The sequence below is a fragment of the Hoplias malabaricus genome, chromosome 4 (genome assembly GCF_029633855.1).
Source record: "Hoplias malabaricus isolate fHopMal1 chromosome 4, fHopMal1.hap1, whole genome shotgun sequence".
NCBI classification, from domain to species: domain Eukaryota; kingdom Metazoa; phylum Chordata; class Actinopteri; order Characiformes; family Erythrinidae; genus Hoplias; species Hoplias malabaricus.
Window position 1 is genome coordinate 10594873 of NC_089803.1, and position 27429 is coordinate 10622301.

The 27429-nt window shown below is 37.3% G+C and overlaps 1 protein-coding gene across 1 annotated transcript; it reads left to right on the forward strand.

Moving 5' to 3' along the window:
* The first annotated feature begins 15 nt into the window (after positions 1 to 15).
* LOC136694912 (mucin-21-like) lies at positions 16 to 14323 on the forward strand. Its single transcript, XM_066668742.1, has 16 exons — positions 16 to 153; positions 3545 to 4426; positions 4780 to 4926; positions 5586 to 5738; positions 6711 to 6770; positions 6883 to 6975; positions 7076 to 7138; positions 8101 to 8166; positions 8574 to 8633; positions 9153 to 9215; positions 9517 to 9617; positions 9959 to 10021; positions 10592 to 10657; positions 11041 to 11100; positions 11564 to 11626; positions 14254 to 14323. The coding sequence occupies exons 1-16, from the start codon at positions 69 to 71 to the stop codon at positions 14284 to 14286; spliced, it is 2058 nt and encodes a 685-aa protein (XP_066524839.1). The 5' UTR covers positions 16 to 68; the 3' UTR covers positions 14287 to 14323.
* Positions 14324 to 27429: the final 13106 nt, after the last annotated feature.

Here is a 27429-nt window from a genome sequence, read left to right on the forward strand (position 1 = left end):
GAGCGTTAGAGCTGATCTCACTCAGTCAGCAGTGGGTAAGACACTTCTGATCTGACACCATCACTGCCATGTTTCTGAGGTGTCGGACAGTGATGGAGCGTGTGGTTTTCCTCTCTATCCTGGTGTGTAGAATTATACACAGTGTCCACAGTAGTGAGTATTTCACTCTTTACTCTTTTTACAGAAAGAAATTGAATTGTGGCCAGAACTGAATCTTGTGTCTCCAGTTTTACTGTTGTTCCGTATTTAACAAAATTTACACACAGCACCTGCCCTGTGCACTTTCCAACACCCGTCTTTATGATCTTTAAATGTTGTTGGTATATAGCAAGAAAATTATTAACATTTAGACCATATTTTTAATAATTTTGTCATTATGTGATTGTTGTAAATAACAGATGTACTAATAATTGATGAATTTTACACCATTTTACATTTACATTTTACATACATACACATCAACTTTATTTCTCAAAACAAAAACTAGTATTTGGGAAATTTGCTGTGTACAGTAAATAAGATACATGATCAAATAATATTTTTACAACCATCACAGAATGAGAAATATTTTATTTAAGAACTAGATTTAAGAATACATTTTGCTCTGTATTTTTCTTATTTGTGTCTGAACAAAACCTTTTATCTTCAAAACACCTAATTTTACACAAAGTTCACAGAATGATGATTAATAATCCTGCAGTATTTTAGTTTATTTCCTTTTTTTAATTTTTTTTTTGTATATTTTTGACCATAGACCACTTCCTGAATCAATACAAAACAGAAGTGATATGGAATTTACTTCTGTTTTTTAGATTCTGACATCAGTGCTCAGCTGTAGGTTCTCTGTTAGTTGTTTACAGTGGTGAAGTTGTGCACTGAATGATTAAAGGAGAACACTGATGAAACAGCAGAATATATGTTTAATTAAAGGTGAAGAAATATGTGAATGAAAGTGTGTTTTCATTAAAAAACCAAGGTAATATGCATCCTGAGAAGGATAATTAATTTCCCAGGACAGTAAAAAAGAGAACAATCCCAGGAAACCAGGATGTGTGGCAACACTAATGGCAGCGCAAGACCAATGGTGAAACAAAATGAACTATAAAGACTACCAGGGTACACTTAAAAATGTGGTTGTGGTACACTCAGGGGTCCATATTTAGAATGTTTAGTTAAGGAACATAATTACCATATTGATTGTAATGTTATGTTGATTTCATGTTACCCATTTTATTCCCAATACTCTGTCTGGAGAAGAGAATGTAATGAAAATTTGAGGAACACAACTGGACTTTAACACCACTGCTGTACCATTAAAGGGACATTTACACTGTTTGTAGTTTTAGTGACAACAATGCCATGTAAAGTACTTTTTTCCCCTCAAAGTGTAAGGTTTAAATTACCAGAGACAAGAAGGTGCCCCAGTGAGATCGGTCACATGACTGTCCAGGGGTGTAGCACCTAATTCTGGGTCCTATGCACAAGCAGTGTCCATGGGCCCCCTTAACCAGAATGATTAAAAGCTATAAAAGTAAATGCCATGAGGTGTCCTAACATTATATGCCTGCATGAAAATTGAGCTCTTAAGCAGCTATGCACACAAACCTTTATTTAGAGTTTACCTCAGAATACAGATATGACATGCTATTACTAATTTTGTGTTCGGCAGTTTTTAGCACTGACAATCGTGGTGGTATTGAATTGTTTTATAGCCACAGGAGTTAATTTAATGTAAGCTATTTGCTTTTACATTTGGGCTCACCTTTCTTGGGAAAGAAGTTGTTTGCATTTGTTTCCCCCATATCTTTTTTCTTTCTATTTTTTTCTCTTTGTTTCTTTTCTGAAAACCGGATTTAGCTTTCTGGGGCATCATCTTCCAATTCTATCTCTGGAAGTGTGTTGCTGTATCAACTCACTCTCCACTCTGTTAGACACTCCGACCTTGTAGAAAATCTAATAACACAAAGGTAAAAGCCACCATGGCCACTGTAGAAAATATTATTATATATAGCTTCCCTGCTCATGACTGAACAACAGTGCTAGCTAATTTTACCCATCAATGTATGACATATTATATTTGTAATAATATGGCAAACCAACAATATTCAGACCATTCATAACAGAGCTGGAGGTAATCTATGGCTGAGTATATTCAGAGTCTCACAGTCAGACTTTGGTAGATACTACTGCAATGGAACTACAGCGAAGCTCACTGTGACACCAAGAAAGTGTAAGTGTGAATGAGTTTCACTTAATAAATAGTTATGTGATTATGAAATATATTCTCTTAAGCTACAAGTATATTTGTGTTCACCAGAGGATCACAGAGCATCAATTACCAATTGAATCTGAGCTACAGAGACTACTGCTGGAGAATGATGTAGCTAAAGTTTTCAGAGTGGCAGCACCACTGGATACAGTGAAGGCAAACAGCATTCACACAGATTTCAAACAACAGCATGGGACTTTACATCATAAACTACAATCCATGCTTATTCCTGCTGTGCGGTTTATACTCCTTTAGACTTAGCATTGGACATGGAGACCTTAAGCTTGTTTTAGCTTCATTATTAACTGTGTGTATAAATGAACCCTTCTTGATGAAAATGAAACTTCTGAACCCTACATCATTTGACTTAAATGATTTGGGGTTTATTATAAAGGCTGTATTATAGGTGGAGTCTAAGGTGTAGCAATGAGTGCCCTGCTCACACTAGTGAGCACATTCTAGAGCAGAGTAAACAAAGTGCGTTGATTGTTTGGAGAGGGTAGAATGATGTGATGGAGGTGTGAGATTAGGAGCTTTTTGGTGATGTCAATTATATAAAGTGTAATAAATCTTTAAATGGAACGTGGAGGAGGACGTGTTAATATCAGTGGAAACGAAAAGATAACTCCATTCGTCTTTAGACTGGAGTGCCTTGTGCAAAAATAGTGTTAGTGTTATTGCTTTTTCTGTACTTATTGTTAAGGTTTTTATTGATGATGTTGATATAATTTGATATAATATAATGTAAATAAAGCATTTCTTCAACTTGCTAAACTGATCAAATGTACAGGGGTTAGACAATCTTCATTAATTGCACATTGCACAGTAAGACCATGTGCATCCAATGGTTCAAGCATTGTGTCCTGAAGGCGGTGCTGTGTATCAGGAGGACAATGCACCAATACACACAGCAAGACTGGTGAAAGATTGGTTTGATGAACATGAAAGTGAAGTTGAACATCTCCCATGGCCTGCACAGTCACCAGATCTAAATATTATTGAGCCACTTTGGGGAGTTTTGGAGGAGCGAGTCAGGAAACGTTTTCCTCCACCACCATCACGTAGTGTCCTGGCCACTATCCTGCAAGAAGAATGGCTTCAAATCCCTCTGACCACTGTGCAGGACTTGTATATGTCATTCCCAAGATGAATTGATGCAGTATTGGCTGCAAAAGGAGGCCCTACACCATACTAATAAATTATTGTGGTCTAAAACCAGGTTTCAGTTTCATTTTCCAACCCCTGTACACTAAAACACTATTCTTTATGTTCTAGACAATGAACTATCCAGCACAACAAAGACAACCATCACAAAGGCGGAACAAACCTTAACAATGACAACTACATCCATCACTATAATCACAGCTACGAAGAAGACTGATGCTCCTGCCTCAACAACAGACACAATGATGAGAGGGGCTTCAACCACAATTACATCCACCACTATATTCAGAACTACAGAGAAGACAGATGCTCCTACCTCAATTAAAGCAACAAGCACCCTGATGAGAGGGGCTTCAACCACAACTACATCCACCACCAAATCCATTACTACAAAGACGACAACTGCTCCTACCTCAATTAAAGCAACAAGTACCATGATGAGAAATGCTTCAACCACAACTACATCCAACACTAAAGTCAAAACTATGAAGAAGACAAATGCTCGTACCTCAAATAAATTAAAAAGGGAAATGAAGGGGAGGACTTCAACCACAACTACATCCACCACTAAAATCATAACTTCGAAGATGACAGATGCCCCTACCTCAACTAAAGCAACAAACACCATGATAGGAGGGGCTTCAACCACAACTACATCCACCACTAAAATCATAACTTCGAAGATGACAGATGCCCCTACCTCAACTAAAGCAACAAACACCATGATAGGAGGGGCTTCAACCACAACTACATCCACCACTAAAATCATAACTTCGAAGATGACAGATTCCCCTACCTCAACTAAAGCAACAAACACCACAATAAGAGGGGCTTCAACCACAACTACATCCCCCATCAAAATCACAACTACGAAGGTGACAGATGCTCCTACCACAACTAAAGCAACAAACACTGTGGCAAGAGAAGTTTCAAAAAACATTGAAGTTTCATCTCCAATAACAACTGAAGCTGCCACAATAAGCCACTCATCAGGTACAGTCACATAACCTAGCACCTTGTCATTAATGAGGTATAGGACCTGGGTCTTGAATGTTTAGACATTCTTTTACGCAAAAACCCAACCATTTTATTGATTCAAAGTATTTAGAAAATAATAATCATTCAAATTTGTCAATTAATTATTTTTTGGAAATTCAGAAAAATAACTAGAGCCGAATTAAGTTTAGTGTACTAGTGAACTAGCATAAGAGAAAAATAGCATGTTTTGTTGCATAGCAGTTTAGATTCTGTTTGGTAGCTAACTACCTGGTCTTCAATGCTAATAAGGTGAGTTCAAAACTAATCCAAGCAAACACAGGCAACAAATCCTGTTCTTTATTTTCTAGAAGCTAAGTTTTCAGCCACATCTGAAACAACCAGTACAAAGGTGACAGAAATGTCAACCAGAGCAAATACATACACAACTCAAAGAACGGCTACAACAGAAAAAGATGCTTCAAACACAACTAAAGATTTACCTTCAGCCACTCAAGGTACAGTTATGAAATACTCCTCTATTACTATCACACAGTCTAGCAGCTTGTCATGAATGAGTTATATGCCTTGGTGTGGTACTGGGTTTGGAGTGTGTAGTTTCCTGGGTATTGTACTGGGGCGTGTGTGTGTAATTCCCGGGTGTTTTTCCACATGTTAAGTGTGTAGTTTCCGGGGTACTGATTGTGTAGTGTCCTCTGAAGTTTCATCTCCAGTAACAACTGAAGCTGCCACAATAAGCCACTCATCAGGTACAGTCACATAATCTAGTACCTTGTCATTTATGAGGTATAGGACCTGGGTCTTGAATGTATAATCTCCTGGGTGTTGTACTGAGACTCCTGGGAGAACTTTACTGGGCGTGGATACACTTTCCATTTAATTACAATATACAAATGCGTTTTATAAACAGAAAATATTTATTTATGATTGTATTGTGTTGTAGTTTGTTTAAATACCACACACTACCTTCCCAGCCTTATTCAGAATTTTAGTAATATTTGATTTTGGAGACAGGTATCACAATATAATCTGATTTTAAATGCAGCATAGTTAGTAGTTTTGTTGGACAACTGATTAGATTCTGTTTGTTAGCAAAGTGCCTGGGTGAACTGAACCAAGCAAACACAAACAACAAATGCTCTTATTTATGTTCTAGACACAACCCTTTCCGCCACAAATGAAACAACAAGCATAATGGTATATGAAAGTTCTACCACAACACCCACAGCAGATACACCCACTAAAAGAGCAGCTACAATGGTGACAGATGCTTCAAACACAATTAAAGGTTTACCTTCAGCCACTCAAGGTACAGTTATGAACTACTCCTCTATTACTGTCACACAGCTGGTCATGATTGAGGTTTAGGCCTTGGTGTTATACTGGGTGTTGAGTGTGTATTTTCCTGGGTGTTGTACCAGGTCTTGAGTGTGTAGTTTTCCGGGTGTTGTACTAAGATTCCTGGGGGTAATTTCCATAGTATTCTTCTGGATGTGGGTACACTTTTCATTTAATTTTCAAATGTGTTTTATAAACAGAAAATGTTTACTTATTATTGTATTGGGTTGTAGTTTGCTTAAATACCAAACACTACCTTCCCAGCTGTATTCAGAATTTTAGTAATATTTGATTTTAGAGGTAGATATTGCAGTATGGTCTGACCTTAATTATCAGCTCCATGAAACCACCGGTGGTTTCAGACTAGTAATTGTCACATTCTCTACTTCATAACTTTTTTACTCTTTAAGATATTTACATAATTAATTATAATAATTATTTTCTAGAAGCAAAGTTTTCAGCCACATTTGAAACAACCACTACAAAGGTGACAGAAACGTCAACCAGAGCAAATATACACACAACTCAAAGAACAGCTACAACAGAAAAAGATGCTTCAAACACAACTAAAGGTTTACTTTGTGTGTGTGTGTGTGTGTGTGTGTTATTCCTGGGTGTTTTTCTACATGTAAAGTGTGTAGTTTCCAGGGTATTGATTGTGTTGTGCTGGGGTGTTGTACCAGGTGTTGTGTTTGTAGTTTCTTGGGTGTTATACTGGGACATGTGTTTGTTTGTGTGTGTGTGTAATACCCAGGTATTGTTCTACATCTTAAATGTGTAGTTTCCAGGGTGTTGAGTGTGTAGTTTCCTCTGCATTGTGCTGAGGTGTACTGATGTTTTAATGCTAGGAAGGTGAGTCAGAACCATGTGAATATGTTTGGTGAGATAAGATCTGTGTTAGAAAAGTTCAAAATGTACTAATTACTGGTGTTCTATTCTTCAGGGGAATTTGAATTTGTACAACAAAGAGTTGAAGATGTGAAGTCTAGCTCTGGACGCTATGGTATTTGCATATTTTAGACTGTAATCATTTTTAAAGGTGAATTGTGCCAATCGTCTTTCGTATCCAGCATTGAGCAGACCTTGTTTGGTGATTTGTGTGTTTTCATGTTCAGAGCCATGGATATTCATTATCATATTATTGGGAAGCTGCCTGACTGCTGTGCCACTGGTTTTGTTCTTATGGAGATGTCTCTACAAAAGGAAAGGTGATAAATGTTTTACTCTAATTCAAATGATGGCATACTTTTCAGTTTTATAAGGATTTCTAGCATGTCTGTTGAGTTATATTTTGCTTTGTCTCAGCAGCACCCACCAGTCTTCACAATCCAGGACACGTTTATGATTCCATTACTGACGTCACACGCCCAGGTTTTTCTGTTATACATTTCCATCTGTGTGCTTAAACATTGAAATATAACACAGGTGAAACAATATATTTCAATGGAGGTATGACTTGTATTTTAAAATATATAATTGTTGGTTATTGGACTGAATGTGTGGTTTTAGTAACAAAACATTTATTTTCTTTTTTCTTTAAAAAACCTTTTTCACTTCACATTTATAAAACCTGTTCTTTGAAATACAGTCCACAGCAAATGTTCAATAGAGATATCACACTTCATTTGCAAATCAGTATTTCTGATTTTATGATGTCCAAAGTGTAATTTCCATTGGCTGTGACTCAAAAGTGTATATAGGTGTGAATGTGTGTGTGTGGCCCTGTAAAGGACACACCTCCAGGGTGTGTTCCTGCCTTGCTCCTAGTGATTCCGGGTAGGCTTCGGACCTACGGCCACCCTAAACTGGATAAATGTTACTGATAATGAAAGCATTAGTGAATGAATAATTTACACTGTGTGTCTTCATAGTGTATGCTTTTAAATAAATAAGGAGCAAGTTCATGACAAAAAACAAACTCCCCATTGTGGTCAGTGTAATTTTTTTTATGAAATTTCTTGTGTTGAGCAGACAATATGTACTAAAACCATAGAGAGATGTTAAAAACAACTGAAAACTCTAGAGTAATTTCATTATTTGTGGCTAAAATTTCACAGTAATTCTCAAAATAGTTCAAAATAACTTCTATGGCATACACACATTTTTTGTTCAGTCAGATCCAACTCCTCCATGTGTTTAAAGATTTTACAGAAAAGTAGGGAACGTTGAAAGAAATGACAGAATTGAAGTTTGTTTGTTCAAAATATAACAGGGCTCTGTAGAAATAAGCTGCATGTTGGAAAAAATATTGAAACATAATATATTATCAATGTTTATACTGACATTGTTCAGTAAATTAGGCCTTTTGTAATACAGTGTTCCCCTGTTATCAGTTGCCCAAAAAGGAACAGGTGGTCAAGTTTATTATCTGGCAACTTATCCAGGAGTCCAGACCTCAGGTAACTGACTGCAGTCTTTAAAATCCAGTTCTGAAATACACATTTATTTTAGTTTAGTATCAAGTTTCCTAATTCTAGGTAAAGCACATATTCAAAAGTACTAGATAATTATTTTGGATGACATGAGGGTAAATGATTATAATAATTATTTTTAACCACCAACAGACACCACACAATATCAGATATTTATGAAACTGATATTTATTAGTTTACATTTGTGTTGCTATTACTTACATGATATAAATACTTACATTGTGTTTGCTTAGCTTACATGAGATAAATCCAAGTCCCTTGTTTTTTTTAAGAACCTTCCAAGGCAAATTTTCTGTAGAGGTATCACAATTAATTTTCAAGAGTGTTTCTGATTTCACAATTTGCAAAATGTAATTACTACTCGGTTTAAATAGGGTCTAATTTGGAACAAAATCAGGAGCATGTTCATGACAAAAACACAGCTGAACAATGTGGTGAGTGTAATATCTTATTTAAAATGAAAATTCTTATTGAAGTTTTGTGTTTTTGTCAATAAACAATATGCACTATATGTTTAGAGAACTGTTAAAGACCAATGAGAACTGAAAACTCAGTCCTGAGTTTCATTATTTGAGGATAAAATTTTACAATAATTCTAAAAATAGTAAAAAAAACAAACAAAAAAAAAATCTTGAATTTAGTTTTTTTTTTATAATTGCACATATGCACATTTTTATCCAATCAGATCCCATTACTTCATGTTTTTAAGTTTTGAGATTTTAAGGAAAATTAGGGAATGATTTGTCAGAGCAGAGTAGGAAACTGTGGTCACAAATTCAGGAAACAATGAAAACTAATAAAACAAATAAGGAAATGGCGATTTGTTTCTTCAAAACAGAATAGGGCTATGTAAAAATGTGATGAACTTCATGTTGGAAAAAGTACTCTATTGATTATTTGATTATTTTAATCCAGAATATATTATTAATAACACTGTGTTGCTCTGTTATCAGTGGACCAAAGACAAACAGGTGATCCAGTTTATTGCCTGGCAACTAATTCAGACCAGACCTCAGGTAACTCACCGCAGAGTATGTATTTTCACACCTTTATTGATGCATGTATTTCAAAGTACTAGACAGTTATTTTGGATGACATGATGGTAAAATATAATATATACATATATTTACTACCAACAGACACCACACCATGTTAGATATTTATTAAAGGTGCTGGTCATAAAATTAGAATATCATGAAAAAGTTGATTCATTTCAGTAATTCCATTCAAAAAGTGAAACTTAGAAGAAATGTAGAAATTTGATGAACTTCATGTTGGAAAAAGTACTCTATTGATTATTTGATTATTTTAATCCAGAATATATTATTAATAACACTGTGTTGCTCTGTTATCAGTGGACCAAAGACAAACAGGTGATCCAGTTTATTGCCTGGCAACTAATTCAGACCAGACCTCAGGTAACTCACCGCAGAGTATGTATTTTCACACCTTTATTGATGCATGTATTTCAAAGTACTAGACAGTTATTTTGGATGATATGATGGTAAAATATAATATATATATATATATATATATAGTTACCACCAACAGACACCACACCATGTTAGATATTTATTAAAGTAGCTGGTCATAAAATTAGAATGTCATGAAAAAGGTGATTAATTTCAGTAATTCCATTCGAAAAGTGAAACTTAGAAGAAATGTAGAAATTTGATGACCTTCATGTTGGAAAAAGTACTCTAATGATTATTTTAATCCAGAATATATAATTAATAACACTGTGTTGCTCTGTTATCAGTGGACCAAAGACAAACAGGTGATCCAGTTTATTGCCTGGCAACTAATTCAGACCAGAGCTCAGGTAACTCACCGCAGAGTGTGTATTTTCACACCTTTATTGATGTTAATTCATGAAAGATGCATTTGTCCTGCAGTCTTTACAGTTAAGTTCTGAAATATACATTCATTATAGTTTAGTAGCAAGTTCCCTAAGTTCTAGGTAAAGCATGTATTTCAAAGTACTAGACAGTTATTTTGGATGACATGATGGTAAATATTTTTTTTTTACCACCAACAGACACCACACCATGTTAGATATTTATTACAGGTGCTGGTCATAAAATTAGAATATCATGAAAAACTTGATTTATTTCAGTAATTCCATTCAAAAAGTGAGACTTGTATATTAAACTCATTCACTACACACAGACTAATATATTTCAAGTGTTTATTTCTTTTAATTTGATGATTCTAACTGACAACTAATGAAAACCCCAAATTCAACATTTCAGAAAATTAGAATATTACTTAAGACCAATACAAAAAAAGGAATTTTAGAAATGCTGGACAACTGAAAAGTATGAACATGAAAAGTATGATCATATACAGCACTCAATACTTAATTGATAACACAGTGTTCCCCTGTTATCAGTTGACCAAAAAGGAACGGGTGGTCCAGTTTATTATCTGGCAACTTATCCAGGAGTCCAGACCTCAGGTAACTGACTGCAGTCTTTAAAGTCCAGTTCTGAAATACACATTTATTTTAGTTTAGTATCAAGTTTCCTAATTCTAGGTAAAGCACATATTCAAAAGTACTAGATAATTATTTTGGATGACATGAGGGTAAATGATTATAATAATTATTTTTAACCACCAACAGACACCACACAATATCAGATATTTATGAAACTGATATTTATTAGTTTACATTTGTGTTGCTATTAATTGGAGCTTACATGAGATAAATCCAAGTCCCTGAAAGTTGGTTTTTTTAAGAACCTTCCAAGGCAAATTTTCTGTAGAGGTATCACACTTAATTTTCAAGAGTGTTTCTGATTTCACAATTTACAAAATGTAATTACCACTCGGTTTTAATAGGGTCTACTTTGGAACAAAATCAGGAGCATGTTCATGACAAAAATACAACTGAACAATGTGGTGAGTGTAATATTTTTTTTAATGAAAATTCTTATTGAAGTTTTGTGTTTTTGTCAATAAACAATATGTACTAAATATTTAGAGAACTGTTAAAGACCACTGAGAACTGAAAAATAAGTCTTGAGCAGTTTTGTTATTTGAGGATAAAATTTTACACTGTTTCTAAAAATAGTAAAAAAAATGTACATATGCACATTTTTATTCAATCAGATCCCATTACTCCATGGTTTTAGGTTTTAAGGTTTTAAAGAAAATTAGGGAATGATTTGTCAGAGCAGAGTAGGAAACTGTGGTTACAAATTCAATGAAAACTAATAAAACCAATAAGGAAATGACAATTTGCTTCTTCAAAACAGATTATGGATATGTAGAAATTTGATACGCTTCATGTTGGACAAATTACTCTAATGATTATTTTAATGCAGAAAATATTATTAATAACACTGTGTTGCTTTGTTATCAGTGGACCAAAGACAAACAGGTGATCCAGTTTATTGCCTGGCAGCTAATTCAGACCAGATATCAGGTAACTCACTGCAGAATGTGTATTTTTACACCTATATTAATGTTTATTTATGAAAGATACATTTGTCCTGCAGTCTTAACAGTTCAGTTCTGAAATATACGTTCATTCTAGTTTAGCAACAAGTTCCCTAAGTTCTAGGTAAAGTACATATTTCAAAGTACTAGACAGTTATTTTGGATGACATGACGGTAAATAATTATACCAAGCACAATAACAATTACCACCAGCACACACCACACCATGTTACATTTTTATTACAGGTGCTGGGCATAAAATTAGAATATCATGAAAAAGTTGATTTATTTTAGTTTTCATGCCCTGGTCCTGTCATGTGTCTTGCTTTTGCACATGGTTCTGTTTATTATGGTTCCTGTCTCCTCCCTAGTCTCGCCTAAGCTGCACCAGTCTGTCTGTACCGTTTATCCTGTTTAGCTCGCCCCATCTAGGTCTCTGTGTAATTCTCCTCGTCTAGGTCTCTGTTTAGCTCTCCCTGTAAGTCTCTTTGTCCAGGTCTTTTTTTGTTTCAATAATGTTTGTGTTACTTGCAATTTCATCCACCTCTGTTAGTCCACCCAATCCTGACATCAGTAATTCCATTAAAAAGTGAAACTTGTATATTATACTCATACATTCCACACACTCATATGTTTCAAGTGTTTATTTCTTTAAATTTGATGATAACTGACAACTAATGAATACCCCAAATTCAATATTTCAGAAAATTAGAATGTTACTTAAGACCAATGTAAAAAAAAGATTTTTTTAGAAATGCTGGCCAACTGAAAATATGAATATGGAAAGTATGAGCATGTACAGCACTCAATTACTTAGTTGTTGGGGCTCCTGCTGAATTACTGCAGCAATGCGGTGTGGCATGGAGTGGATCAGTCTGTGGCACTGCTCAGGTGTTATGAGAGCCCAGGTTGCTCTGATAGTGGTCTTCAGCTCTGCATTGTTGGGTCTGAGTATTGCTTCTTCCACTTCACAATAGATTTTCTACAGGGTTAAGGTCAGGCCAGGTTGCTGGCTAATTAAGAACAGGGATACCATGGTCCTTAAACCAGGTACTGGTAGCTTTGTCACTGTGTGCAGGTGCCATGTCCTGTTGGAAAATGAAATCTGCATCTCCTTAAAGCTGGTCAGCAGCAGGAAGCATGAATTGCTCTAAAACTGGTAGACGGCTACATTGACCTTGGACCTTACAGAAAACACAGTGGACCAACACCAGCAGATGACATGGCACCCCAAACCATCACTGATTGTGGAAATTTTACACTGGACCTAGAACTACACGACACTAGAACTTTGTTTTCAAAAAGAAATGCAACATTACTTTCATCAGAGAACATAACTTTGGACCACTCAGCAGTAGTCCACTCCTTTTTGTCTTTAGCCCAGGCGAGACACTTCTGGCATTGTCTCATACTCAAGGGAGGCTTGACACAAGGAATGCGACAGCTGAAACCCAAGTCTTGCATACATCTGTGCATGGTGGTTCTTGAAGCACTGACTCCAGCTGCAGTCCAGTCTTTGTGAATCTCCCCCACATTTTTGAATGGCTTTTGTTCCACAATCCTCTCCAGGGTGCGGTTATCCCTGTTACTTGTACACTTTTTTCTACCACATCTTTTCTTTCCTGACTGTGTACAGGTGCCAAGTCCTGTTGGAAAATGAAATCTGCATCTCCATAAAGTTGGTCAGCAGCAGGGAGCATGAATTGTTCTAAAACTGGTAGATGGCTGTGTTGACTTTGGACCTCACAGAAAACACAGTGGACCAACACCAGCAGATGACATGGCATCCCAAACCATCACTGACTGTGGAAACTCTACACTGGACCTCAAGCAACGTGGATTCTGTGTTTCTATTCTCTTCCTCCAGTCTCTGAGACCTTGATTTCCAAAGGAAATGTAAAATTAACTTTCATCTGAGAACATAACTTTGGACCACTCAGCAGCAGTCCAGTCCTTTTTGGAAGCTGTCTGTTGTTCAAGAGTGGCTTGACACAAGGAATGCGACAGCTGAAACCCATGTCTTGCATCTGTGTGTGGTGATTCTTGAAGCACTGGCTCCAGCTGCAGTCCAGTCTTTGTGAATCTCCCCGACATTTTTGAATGGGTTTTGTTTCACAATCCTCTCCAGGGTGAGGTTGTCGCTTGTACACTTTTCTACCACATTTTTTCCTTCCCTTCACCTCTCTATTAATGTGCTTGGACACAGAGATCTGTGAGCAGCCAGCCTCTTTAGCAATGGCCTTTTGTGTCTTGCTCTGCTTGAGTAAGGTGTCAATGGTCGTCTTCGGGACACCTGTCAAGTCAGCAGTCTTCTTATAGGGTATGATAGTGTAGCCTACAGAACTATACTGAGAGATAATTTAAAAGCTTTTGTGGGTATTTTGAGTTAATTAGCTGATTAGAGTGTGGCACTATGTGTCTTGATTACATAACATTTTCATGATATTCTAATTGTATGACTAGCACCTGTATATGTATGTTTGTGTTTGCTATGAATAGGAAATTATATGCAATTAATATATTCATTTAATGAAAACAGTAAATTGGTACATTTGTATTTTAGATAATGTTGAGTATTTTTGTTAAGTATTTTCCTTTCCATTTCTAATCCAGGATCAATTTAAACAGAGTCCAGCTATCTACTAAAATGATACATTTTAATCTCCATTACACCAGAGCCTACAGAATCCCACCCACTTCTTTTAATGGGACTTTTATTCTATTACTTTTCTGATCATTCTGTTTCTTAAAAAAACATTTTTTTTTGTGGGACAAAAATTAATTCTTTAATCAATTAATATATAATTTTGTACACTATATTAGGATTTTTATTTGGACTTTATTATTATTTTGTTGTGGCTGAAATCTGGTACAGTTTATACATTTTTTACAAATTTCAGTGTAAATATAATACACTTACTCTAAACTATACACACATTACTTATGAGTAACTTACTTTGAAATTATAAATACGTAGAGAAATGCAGGCTTTTGCCAGCCACTATAATATTATAATACATATATCATATTTTAAATGTATCAACTCTACACATCTGTCTCTGTCTTTTTCCTGTCTTTCTCTCTACATGTTTATTATGTTTTCCTTTGTTTGTCTGCATTTTTTATTTATTTACTTTCCCCGTGTGCTTGTGTCTATGGTTTCCTAGACTTCACAGCCAAGGTCTGTCATAAGTTGCATTTGCCTCCGGTGAATTTTTGAAAATGATTGAAAAATTATGAAATTATGAAATTGTGCATAAAAACCTGAATGTAAAAGGCTGAACATTTGCAAAAACACGAATGTGAAAGGATGTTTTGGCCATTCTTCATCCACGTACAAACAATAGTTGTTTCCATTCCACCTTAAAAGACAGAGCTTCTGAACACTGAAGCCCCAACATATTAATATTAAATCAACCTTTTTCATTTTAAGTGTATTTGATATAAACAGCTGAATGTGACTCATATCAAAGCCAACACCCACTGAAATCTCCCTCGTTTTGATGCCACATCTGATCACGGACCCTACGTCATCTGCAGTTTTTCAGCCAAAATGTAACGGATGGGAACACAATTCATTTTACTTTTTCTGCAAATATGTTATAACATCTGTTATGTTTATCAATGGAAACCGGTGTCCTGTTTGTTTTAATTCAGTCTAAATTGATATTTTTTTTATTGCTGGGTTTTTGGGCTCTCTCTCTCTTAGTCTCTCTACATATTGCTAGCATTTAGCATATTTAGTTTTCTGATATTTAGTTCTGTGTGTGTGTGTGTGTGTGTACAAATCTTGTGTTATTTTTAGGTCCTAGGTTAGTTTCATAGGTCTCTTCTATCTTTTATCTGTCTTGTTATTTTTCAGTCTTACAGTAAGTGTCTAATTTTTTCATATTTTTGTTTTCTGTATCTGGTTTTATTGTGGTCTGCTCCTCCCCATTTACTTCCACATCTACATGATGTGAGTTTGGAGGGTATTTATCTGAGTGGTGGAGTTTGAGTGTGGTCCTACTTCCAGAATTTTATTACATAACTTTAATTAACATCAGTCAAATCACAGGCAGCCAATGGGAAGAGATCAGCTTTAAAGGCTTGTTACATGAATATAGTCAAATAGGGATTTAGAGAATGTGAAACTATGTCCAAAAAGTATGACTACTTTTACAAACTAAGTTTGGTCATTATTTGATATTGCTCATCGATATGTTTTGTGATAATTTTTTTTATTGATAACAATTATAAACTTTGTGAAACAGAGCCCAATAAGCATGCATTTTTTTTTACTCAAAGTGTATTTTCCTCCCTGGAAATGTTTTCCCGTTTGCGAGAGCACTGTATCATAAAATGATTTTCTCTGCTCACACATTTTGAATTGGATCTGATGCCATAGATCAGGCTGCTTCTCTTAAATAAACACTCCCAAGGGCAGAACTTTTCCTTCCTTGCAGTCAGTGATTCTGGGTCGGCTCTGGACCCACCTTGACCCTGAACTGGATAAACAATTAAAGGCAATTTATGAATGTAAGTGCGAAACTGAAAATGTTCTAGATTTCCCACTGTTAAATGCTTTCCACCGTTCTAAGCCTCTAAAGCGTGAAGTGCAATATGTTTACAGTTCAGCAATTGGGAGTGTTTATTTATTAATTAATGAATTATTTTAAACTCTTCTTAATCTATTTATTCTTTCTGCTTCTTTAAACACTTGAGGTGGTAATGCTCCAAAGAATGTTTTTATGACACAAAACATAGATATCATTGCTTTGGTATGGTATTGTTCCAGTGAAATTTTTCCTTGTGAATTTGAGCAATGTGCATACTATGCATATGTATGTATGTGTGTGTGTAAAATACATATTGGATAGTAATGAACACTTGGTGTATACAGTCTACATTTTTAGAAGGATGTCCTTTGTCTTTTATTTTGTGATAAACATAGAGCAATATAGAAAAACTTATCATGATAGCAATTTTCACCATATCGCCCAGCTCTAGATGAAATATAAATAAAAAAAAATATAAGATCCTACATGAAATTCAAAAATAAGGGCCCTTTAGAAGATGATTTTTGCAATGACCCGTGTCTCCTCCTTGTGGCAGCAGTGACTTACTGCATCACAAAGTAAAGAAGCGTCAGAAAACCACTGCAAACAAAGCAGGATTCTAAAAACCTTCAATGTGCTCAAGATAAAGTCAGAACTTTGTGGAAATTTTAAAAGTGAAATATGACGTTCCGCCAGGTGCCAGCTCCAGAGCATAAGAATCCCAGACCAAAACAAATGCTACCTATTACATGAAGTTGATTCAGTGTCAATGAAAGAGATGTATGTGAACAGGTGATTTACTTACTACTCACTGGTTATTTTCTCTAGATAACATTAGTCAAAGCTAAATTTAAACAGATGCAATTCCCACAGCGTTACTTTAGTTTTATCCAAAACCACACAGTAGCATATTACATAGGGTATAAACAAAAACTGCATCATTATCATAAGGGCATACGGTAGTATAGAAGGTAAAGCACAGTTGGCTATGGCTTGAAACACAGCACTAATCAGCCAGTACAGTGAGTTCAGCCATTTAAGGTGGAACCAAAATATCAAATAAGAACCTGGTAATAAACACAATTGTTTAAGTTTCTTTGGTGCACTCACTACAGTGAAGTGGGAACCCAATACTTGTATACAATGTAAAACAAATGAATAAATAAAGCACAAACCCTGATTCAGAGTCTGGTCCTTACTTTCAGGTGTGAATACACTCTTAATGTTCTACAGCTCTGCAAGCCAGCTCATTGTTAATTCCTGTCTTGTTCTCAGTCAGAAGTGTTTATCTAAAGAACATGTTTTTTTTTTGATAAATAGTTATTTGGATGGTCAATTTGTTTAGAAAATTTTGTACAGAACTGTGCCATCTTGCATTCACAACACTGAGTGGTCACTTTCTTGCTTTTTGGGCAAGACTATTATATTATTGTTTTCATATATGCTATGAAAACAAAGTGCAGAGAACAACACACACAGAGGGTGTGTACAGCTTCATTCTCTTCTCAGCACATTTATTCTATTATATCTTTATAGTGAAATTAGTTGTTTGCTGCTGTTTTAAGGTAGAAAATGACTGATATTGAACTATTAACAAAGTGAAAGAACATGTTTCTGAAAAGACAGAAACAAAGTGTCCATGAAAGACTAATAATATAACCTTAAATCCTGTATTCATTATGATTTTAAAATACTTTTATGATGTTACATAGCATGCATTATCTATCTACTAAACCACAGTTACATATTTAAATTTTAGAAATGCTATCCCTCTACATGACACTTTGGATATCACTGAACATGATGTCTAGATCTCCATGAGAGCAAAAAAATATTTTATTAAGTGTCAAAAATTGGTAAAAAAAAAAAAAAATCATTCATTAATTAAATAAAGGATACAGTGGGGCAAAGGTAGTCAATGACAGAGGTCAAACATTTCCTTTAAGTCTTCACCAGGTTTGCACACACTGTAGCTTGTATTTTGGCCCGGCCACGTTCTATCTTCAATGCGCTCACTGATGGAAGGAGGTTTTGGCTTAAAATCTCATGATAAATGGCTCCGTTCATTCTCCCCTTAACACAGATCAGTCATCCTGTCTCCTTTGCAGAAACGCAGCCCCAAAGCATGATGTTTCCGCCCCCATGCTTCACAGTAGGTATGGTGTTCTTGGGATTCAACTCACTATTCTTCTTCCTCCAAACATCACGAGTTGAGTTTTTACCAATAAGTTCTGTTTTGTTTTCACCTGACCATATGATATTCTCCCAATCCTCTTCTGAATCATCCATATTCTCTCTGGCAAACTTCAGATAGGCCTGGACATGCACTGGTTTAAGCAGGGAGACACACTTGGCACTGCAGGATTTGAGGCCCTCTCGGCATACTGTTTTACTGATGGTAGCCTTTGTTATTTTGGTCCCATCTCTCTGCAGGTCATTCATCAGGTCCCTCCATGTAGTTCTGGGATTTTTGCTCACCATTCTCATGTTCATTATGACCCCACAGGATAAGATCTTGCATGGGGCCCCAGATCGAGGGAGATTATCAATGGTTTGGTATGTCTTCCATTTTCTTATAATTGCTCCCACAGTTGATTTATTCACAACCTACCTATTGTAGATTCACTCTTCCCAGCCTGGTGCAGGTTGACAATATTCTTCCTGGTGTCCTTCAACAGCTCTTTGGTCTTGGCCATGGTTGAGTTTGAGTCTGACTGTTTGAAGCTGTGGACAGGTGTCTTTTGTACAGATAACGAGGTCAAACATGTGCCATTAATACAGGTAATGAGTGCAGGACAGAAGAGCTTCTTAAAGAAGAAGTTACAGGTCTGTAACAGTTGCAGCCTGTACTTATTTTCCATCATAATTTACAAATAAATTAATTAAAAATCCTACAATGTGATTTCGAATGTGTGAGTGTGTGTGTTGCCCTGTGAAGGACTGGCGCCCCCTCCAGGGTGTATTTCTGCCTTGCGCCCAATGATTCCAGGTAAGTTCTGGACCCACCGTGACCCTGAAATGGATAAGTGGTTACAGATAATGGATGGATGGATGGATGGACAATGTGATTTCCTGGATTTTCTTTTGTTCATTTGGTCTCTCATAGTTGAAGTTTACCTATGATGAAAATTACAGACCTCTCTCATCTTTCTAAGTAGGAGAACTTGCGCAATCAGTGGTTGACTAAATACTTTTGCCCCATTGTATCTCTTTTGGACAGACACATGCACACAAACACATTTGTAATGTGGCACTGTCTTCTAGACTTTCATCATTTTCATCATGGTTCTGGTATAGGTTGAATATTGCTTTGAATTTTGCTCCAACCTCAAAGCTATGGGACAGCATGAGAATGCAGTTACATTGTGTGATGTAGAAAAAAAGAGGCAGGCCAATCTAGAATATTTTTTTTTTAAATATTTTTTTATTTATTGTCTGTAAGCATTTAACCAGTTCAGGGTGGGTCCAGAGCCTACCCGAAATCACTGGGCGCAAGGCAGGAACACACCATGAAGGGGGCACCAGTCCTTTACAAGGCGACGCACACATTCACTCGCACAATCACACCTATGGACAATTTTGAGTTGTCAATCCTTTAATGTGTGATTTTGGACTGTGGGTGGAAACCAGAGCACACGGAGGAAACCCACACAGACATAGAGAGAGAACACACCACACTCCTCACAGACAGTCACACGGAGGAAACCCACACGGACACAGAGAGAACACACCACACTCCTCACAGACAGTCACCTGGAGCAGGACTCGAACCCACAACTACCAGGTCTCCGGTCCGGTGAGTCCAAAGGGCATCATCCGCAGTGCCCCAAGGGGTGATGTGCTGAATACTGCTGAAGAGCCTCTTTGATATTAACTTCCGTAACCCTCTCCTACTGGCCTTAGGAAATTATTTCTTAAAGATAGTCTATTAAAGGAATACTGTAATGAAAACAAGTCTCACACCCTCTCTCTCTCTCTCTCTCTCTCACTCTCACACACACACATAAACATAACCAGCTCTCTGGGCTTCTAATAACACACACTCTCCCTGTATCTCTCTCACAGACAAACACACACACATCCCTCTCTCTCTCTCACACACAAGCCCACATTCACACACTAAGTGATATTTACATCTGTTGTGAATGGCTCTCGGGGCTCCAGCTGATGTTGAGTCAGGGGCATGTGTGTAATCAAATATAATTATGTTGGTTACATGACAAAACCCATATATCACTCATAATACACACTGGACCATGTTATTACAACCATAAAGTGTTACTTTGGTGGTACACTAGCTGTTATAACTACAGCAACCAAGCAATAAGTAGAGCGAGATGTCAAGTGCGAAAAGGTGAGCTAATCTGGCTAAGGTTAGCAGGTGCTAGCACTTGCCCTCTTTTCTCAGTAACTCTCAAAACCAGATTATCACACTGTCCTCAACAAAGCTTGTGTTTCAAGCTAATCCAGTTAAACCTGGAAACTGCAAACAATGGTCCACTGCTCAGTAACTCTCAAAAGCTGATTATAACACTTTCGTCAACAAGACTCATTGCTAACACCACAACACATGAAACAAAGTGGAACAAATACTTACTTCTCCAACTTGTGTCTTCAATTCTGTTTCAGCTCACTCTAATGTGTAAACTGTCAAATGCCATAAATGTAAATTCAGTCCAGTATTAACTCTTGCTCATTCTCTCTCTCCTCACTCTCTTTCTCTTCCTTGCTCTCTGCCATATTTTCCATACAGAGAATATCAAGCTAGATTCTTCTTGTAGAGAGGTAAACACTCATGAGGTTTGTGCCATAAAGTGTTTCTTGCAGAGCCCTTTGATTCTGAAGTTGCAGCCACAGAGGCTCTATTCTCCCTATTACAGTTCAGTGGAGCATCACAATCATTTAGAGGCTTAACATTTCTAGTTTTAAGGTAGAAATGTTTAAGATGTTTAAGGATTCTTTGCTACAGACTTGTGGAGTGGTACAGAAGGGTGGCTACAATAATCCACAGCTCTCGCACCAACTCTTCCTGGCTAAAATCTCCTCCTGCTCCAGGGTCTATTGACTCTGGGACAAAAGAGAAGTGAACACCCTTTATTGGACATCTTAACTGAAACAACAAAGGATTTAGACACCATATAATTACTGACAGTACTCACTAGTGTCCCTTGTCCTGCAATATTAAACCTCCTAGAGTGTCTTCTGAGTTTCACAGCAGGTGATGAGTATAAACACAGCCCTCTCTCCAGTGATGTTGGTCCAGAGGAGTGTTTCGGACAGAGGGTGCACAAGGAATAGGTATTGTTTGTAATGATTCTAATGAGAGATCATATTTACAGAGGGTATTTAGGCTCAAAGCTCCTTGCGAACTGCAACTCTGAACACTGGCTCATTCCATCCAATGTCTGCCACTAAAGTATATAATTCTAGTGCATAATCAGTAGTCAGTTAGAATCTGAATGGTCTGTCTGCTCAGGTCCTCATGCAAACCCAGACAGTTCTGGGAGCTGGATTTCATGTGGAGAGAAGAGACAGACAGTGCCAGCACTGATACATAGAAATAACAAAACATAGTAAATACAATACACAACACAATGTCATCATTACTCAAACCTAGAAAGAAGCAGTTAAGTGCAGTATAAGTTGAAAAACAGTCTGTTACAGTGAGCAGTTAGATTAGTGCTCACCTAAGTGGGTCACAAACAGATAGGTCTTCAGTGTTAATTTCAAGACCATGAGAAAGTCTGCTGTTGGAAGATAGTGGAAGTTTCTTCCACCATTTAGGCGCCAGGACTGAGAAGAGTCTTGATGTTACTTCTCCATGTGTCTTGGCGGATGGCGGGTCAAGTCGAGCTCTACTTGAAACTCTAGGGGCTCAAGGTGCAGTCTGACTCTTGACCATTGCCATAAGGCAGGGAGGGGCTGGTCTGGTCTTGGCATTGTAGGCAAACATGAGAGTTTTTAACCTGATATGGGCAGCTACAGGAAGCCAGTGAAGTGAGCACAGCAGTGGAGTGAAGTGGGTGAACTTAGGAAGATTGAAGACAAGCCATGCAGCTGCATTCTGGATCAGCTGAAGGGGCTTGAGGTCCACAGAGTAATATAAGCCAGGAGTGAGTTACAGTAATCAAGCCTTTAAATGGCTAGAGAATGGACTAACACCTGGGCAACCTCCTGAGAAAGAAAGGGTCGGATCCGCTGGATGTTAACCCACTATCACTTGCATTTCTCTCTATCTCTTCTCTCTTAGTCTTTGTCACCTCTACACTTTCTCTCTATCTCTCTCTCTCTCTCTCTCTCTCTCTCTCTCTCTCTCTCTCACACACACACACACACTTGTCAGTACAACATCTGAAAATAAAAAATGATGATTTCATTCTTCCTCCCACATGTCTAAAGCCCACATATCTAGAATGAACCTGGTGAAACATTAAGAAATAAACATGTTCTGTTCCAAAAACACTTTTACAGAATTTATCACAGCGTGTTAGTGCACATTGTTCATCTAATGTCAATAAAAACCATGAAGTGGGTAACACCTTCTTATATATTGTCCCCTGTATGTAGACTTTATGCTGCACACTAAATGGCCTCAAGGTTGCTCATTTAATATTGTTGAGAGAGCTCATTTACATATTTCGGCCAGTTCATTCTGCAGTAGTGTATCTCCACACATTCATGCTATTCAAGTTATAATGTGTGCTTCAGCCCAAACTGCTTACTTCTTGAGTCCAGGATGCAGACACCCCCACCCACATTAGTGTGTGAACCATCACCATCAGTGAGTAAAGAGGAGGAAATGTTTGCCCACACTGTGGTTTACTTCTGTTTAGGTCAAGTGTCATATCTGATCTCACTCTGTCTCTCAGTCAGCAGTATGTAAGACTCTTCTCTTCATCCTCTCTGCGTTTAGATTGTGTTTGACCTGATACTCTACCGCCATGTTTCCGAGGTGTGGGACGGTGATGGAGCGTGTTGGATTCCTCTCTCTCTTGGTGTGTGAAATTATACACAGGGTCAACAGTGGTGAGTTAAACCTGTCCTCTGTCAAAATCTTGTCAATAACAGATCAATACAAATGCTCCAGAATAACTTAAATTATTTAATTATATGATGTTATGTTATATTTCACTGAATGTGATTAAGGCTTCATTCTTAACTGTGTAAAGTTATGATTTTGAAGATCCAAGTCATGTTCAATCTGTTAAATAATCAGATTTTTTGATGAAGGAAATTTCAAAGTTAACTTTTTTCCCTTTTATCTGTGGCATAGAGAAAGTGATATTTATTTTTACTAAAATCATGCTGAAATATGCCCTGTGTTTCACTTCTGGTTTTAACTTGCCCTCACCTACTTCCCCTCAGGGGAAGTGAAGTGAAGTTAAATGAGTCCCCAGAGGGACAAGGGAACGAGTCAACACTGATGTGCACTTCAGAAGCAGAACTTAACAAGGAGGCATTTTGACATGATGCAGTTTATGTAAGTGTAGGTCAATGCAAATTAAAAAAGGCCACTTGGAAAGTTAAAAGCAGTGTTGAAATGCAGCAATAGACCTGAGCTTTTAGGTTTTTAGGACCCTCAGTGATGATCTCAGCTCAGAGACCTGAAGTGTTTAAGATCTCCTTCTGAGAAATTTTTAATAATTCTCTCACAATGTTTGGGACAATTTAGTAAGCCACACCCCTCTTCACAGCATAGATGGAACAAATTGTCCTTGTTCCTTTGTCTTTTTCTTTGTAACAGAGACTCTACAAGTGAATCAGACAGAGGGCTCCATTACAGTTCTCAAATGTGGAACACTGACTAAAGGTAAAGTGACCTGGAGCAGAGACATCGATGGACAGAGAGTGGACATTCTGACCACTCATAATGGAGAGACGACCAAACACATCTCTGATCCAGACAGACGTTACAGCTCTGGAGCAAATATAGTGCTGAGTATATTCAGAGTCTCACAGTCAGACGCTGGTAGATACTACTGCAGTGGAACTACAGTGGAGCTCACTGTGAAACCAAGATACAGTAAGTGAGAATGTGCTTCATTTTCATGATTATGCAAATTCATAAATCCAGTTTCCAAAATTCTTTGGCCAGTGGTCACATTAACAATTCCTCAATTCTCTGATTCAGGAACTGTTACACTGGGATATTATTTAATATGACTGACTCCGCCCACAAACTCTGCCCTAAACACAGCAGGTGCAGCAACATCCTCTAATCCACTACATGAACACACTGTATACAGCTATTACTTTAGGAACAACATCTCACACGTTCTACTGTCTTCAACCAATCTGTACACTGTGTAAACTGTAAAACAGTACACTGTTTATTTTGTCTGTTTCACCTTTTTTCCTCCCAGTTTCCAAAACTCTTTGGTAAACCCACTCACACATATCCACTACTAACCTTCACACTATGATTTTATTTGTGGAAACTCACACATTCTCATAACCTCACCAAACTGAACCAATGAAACACAGAAAACAAATGCTTTTCTTTATGTTGTAGATTCAAAGCTTCCAACACCAGTTCAGACCACATCCACAAAAGCAAGAGAAGTCTCAACTGCAACAACTCAAGGTGTAGTTATGAGCTCCTCACCTGTTCTGTCACATAATCTAGATATTGATCCTGTATTATGAGGTATACATTAATTCATTCATTCATTGTCTGTAACTCATATCCAGTTCAGGGTCACAGTGGGTCCAGAGCCCATCGGAAATCACTGGGCACAAGGCAGGAACACACCCTGGAGGGGGCGCCAGTCTTTCACAGGGTGATACACACTTACACATTCACTCACACAATCACACCCATGGACACTTTTGAGTCGCCAGTCCACCTACCAACATGTGTTTTTGGAGCATGGAGGAAACCGGAGCACCAGATTAGAGTCTGATATTACAACAGTTTCCATTAAACAAAGAAGATAAAGGAAATACACTTTAATTGATCTCTTTAGGGAAATTGCTTCTCTGCATTTGACTCATCTGTGTCAGTGAACACACAAACACACACTAGTGAGCAATTCTTGATAAACAATAGGGACAGTGAACACACATACAACTAGAGCAGAGGGTTGGCATCACCTCAGTCCCCGGGGCGCAGTTTGGGGGTTAGGCACCTTACTTAAGGGTACATCAATCGTGAATTATTTTTTTTTGTTGCTGGTCCTGGGAATTGAACCAGCAACCCTCCAGACTTAAGCTCGCTGCCCTAACTTCAAGGCCACGTCTGCCATTAGAGCCTATGATGAAAACACTAAAGTTGCTAACTGATTATTATAGTTTCATAGAAAAATCCTCATTTACTCCCTAGGTGTGAGTGAATGTGTGTGTGTCGCCATGTGAAAGACTGACGCCCCCTCCAGGGTGCTTTCATATGTCCCCTGTATGTAGACTTTATGCTCTACACTAAATGGCCTCAAGGTTGCTCATCTAATATTCCTGCTAAAAAGAGAGCTCATTTACATATATCTGCCAGTTCATTCTGCAGTAGTGTATCTCCACACATTCATGCTATTCAAGTTATAATGTGTGCTTCAGCCCCGACTGCTTATTTAATAAGGACACACTGAGCTCATTTGAATATATCAGCCTCATTTTGCACAGCCAATTAAAACAGAGCATTTAGCACAGTAACAGAATGTTTTACATCTTGAGTCCAGGATGCAGACACCCCCACACCTTTTTTAAACCATCACCACCAGTGAGAAAAGAGGAGGAAATGTTTACCCACACTGTGGTTTATTTGTGTTTAGTCCGAGTGTCATATCTGATCTCAGTACTAAAATGCAAATATGGACCAGAGCTTTTAGGTTTTTAGGATGCTCACAGATGAGCTCAGCCCAGAGACCTGAAGTGTTTAAGATCTTCTTCTGAGAACTGTTTAATCATTCTCTCACAATGTTTAGTAAAATTAGGTAAGCCACACCCCTCTTCACAGCATAGATGGAGCAAATTGTCCTTGTTCCTTTGTCTTTTTCTTTGTAACAGAGAGAAAATGAAAAATGCAAATGTAATGTTTAAGACACGTCTACATTCACATATAAAAACTTCCCACTTAACCATGTTTGTGCTTAAAATTAAATTAGAAATTTAACAGTGACATCTCATGTTTTCTTTGTGTTACATAGCACTGTCTCCTCATTTTACACCGAGATTTTGTCTTTTTATGTAAATTAAATTTCAAAACTTGAGACTCAGTGGTTTGGGGGAATATTGGCCTATGTCTTTTATTTTAATTATCATCATTATTAATAAGTTTATCATGATAAATACTGGGATTCTGATTTGAGCAGTGATTATTTAAAAAAATGTCCAGGACCCCTTTTTCTTCTTGGCCCACAGCCACATTTTATTGTTTGATTCTTAAGCACTGAGTGTACTGTGATGGACGAATAGTTTGTTGTGGTTAAGATGTGACAGCAGGTGAGTGTTTGTTTGCTTCTCTTTGGTCTAAGTGAGCTACAGACAGGATACAGGCTCAACTTCACCACTTATTTTTCATATGTGTCAAAATTAAGGTGTTAATAACCTGTTCATTAAACAAACAAAGTAGCCCCCGGAGCTTAAGATAAAAAAACATACCTATTGTTCCTTTTAACCGCACTAAATATGGAGGGTTTTGCTGGAAATATTCGACTAGTTGAACCACTCACCAGGCTTCTGCCTCCTACCGCTCCATTTCAGTGGTCTTCTGACTGTGAACACGTGTTCCAAAGTGTCAATTTCTTTTTGAGTGAAGCTCCTGTTCTTGCTGCTCCTGATTTTTCCAAACCATTTCAGTTAGAGGTAGATGCCAGTGCAGTAGGTGCTGGGGCTGTACTGTTACAGGATGATATTTGTGGAGTAGCACATCCTGTGTATTTAATAAACATCATCTGAATTATTCCACTATTGAGAAATTAGCTCTGGCCTTACTACTAGCCCTTCAGCACTTTGACATATATACTGGGTCTAGTTCTATACCAGTTACAATGTATACAGATTATTATCCTTTGGTCTTTCTGTCTTGAATGTACAATCACAAAGAAAGGTTGATGAGATGGGCTCTATTGGTTCAGTATTACAATCTTTATATTACACAGAAGACAGGTGTTAATAACGTGATTGCCGATGCGCTGTCCTGTGCATGAACAGTTTGTGTGATTTGTGTTTAGCACCTGATTTTTGGCCTTTCATTTGGACTTGCCTTTTTTCTTAGTTTTCCCTATGTTTTTTTTGTCTTTAAACTTTACAGATCTTC

What these genes read in the sequence shown, in the direction of transcription:
- LOC136694912 (XM_066668742.1), top strand. Translation starts at nt 69, where the DNA reads ATGTTTCTGAGGTGTCGGACAGTGATGGAGCGTGTGGTTTTCCTCTCT. An exon ending in CACAATAAGCCACTCATCAG is followed by an intron (nt 4,427 to 4,779) that starts GTACAGTCACAT and finishes TTTATTTTCTAG; the next exon opens with AAGCTAAGTTTTCAGCCACA. An exon ending in AAATACAACTGAACAATGTG is followed by an intron (nt 11,101 to 11,563) that starts GTGAGTGTAATA and finishes CTTTGTTATCAG; the next exon opens with TGGACCAAAGACAAACAGGT.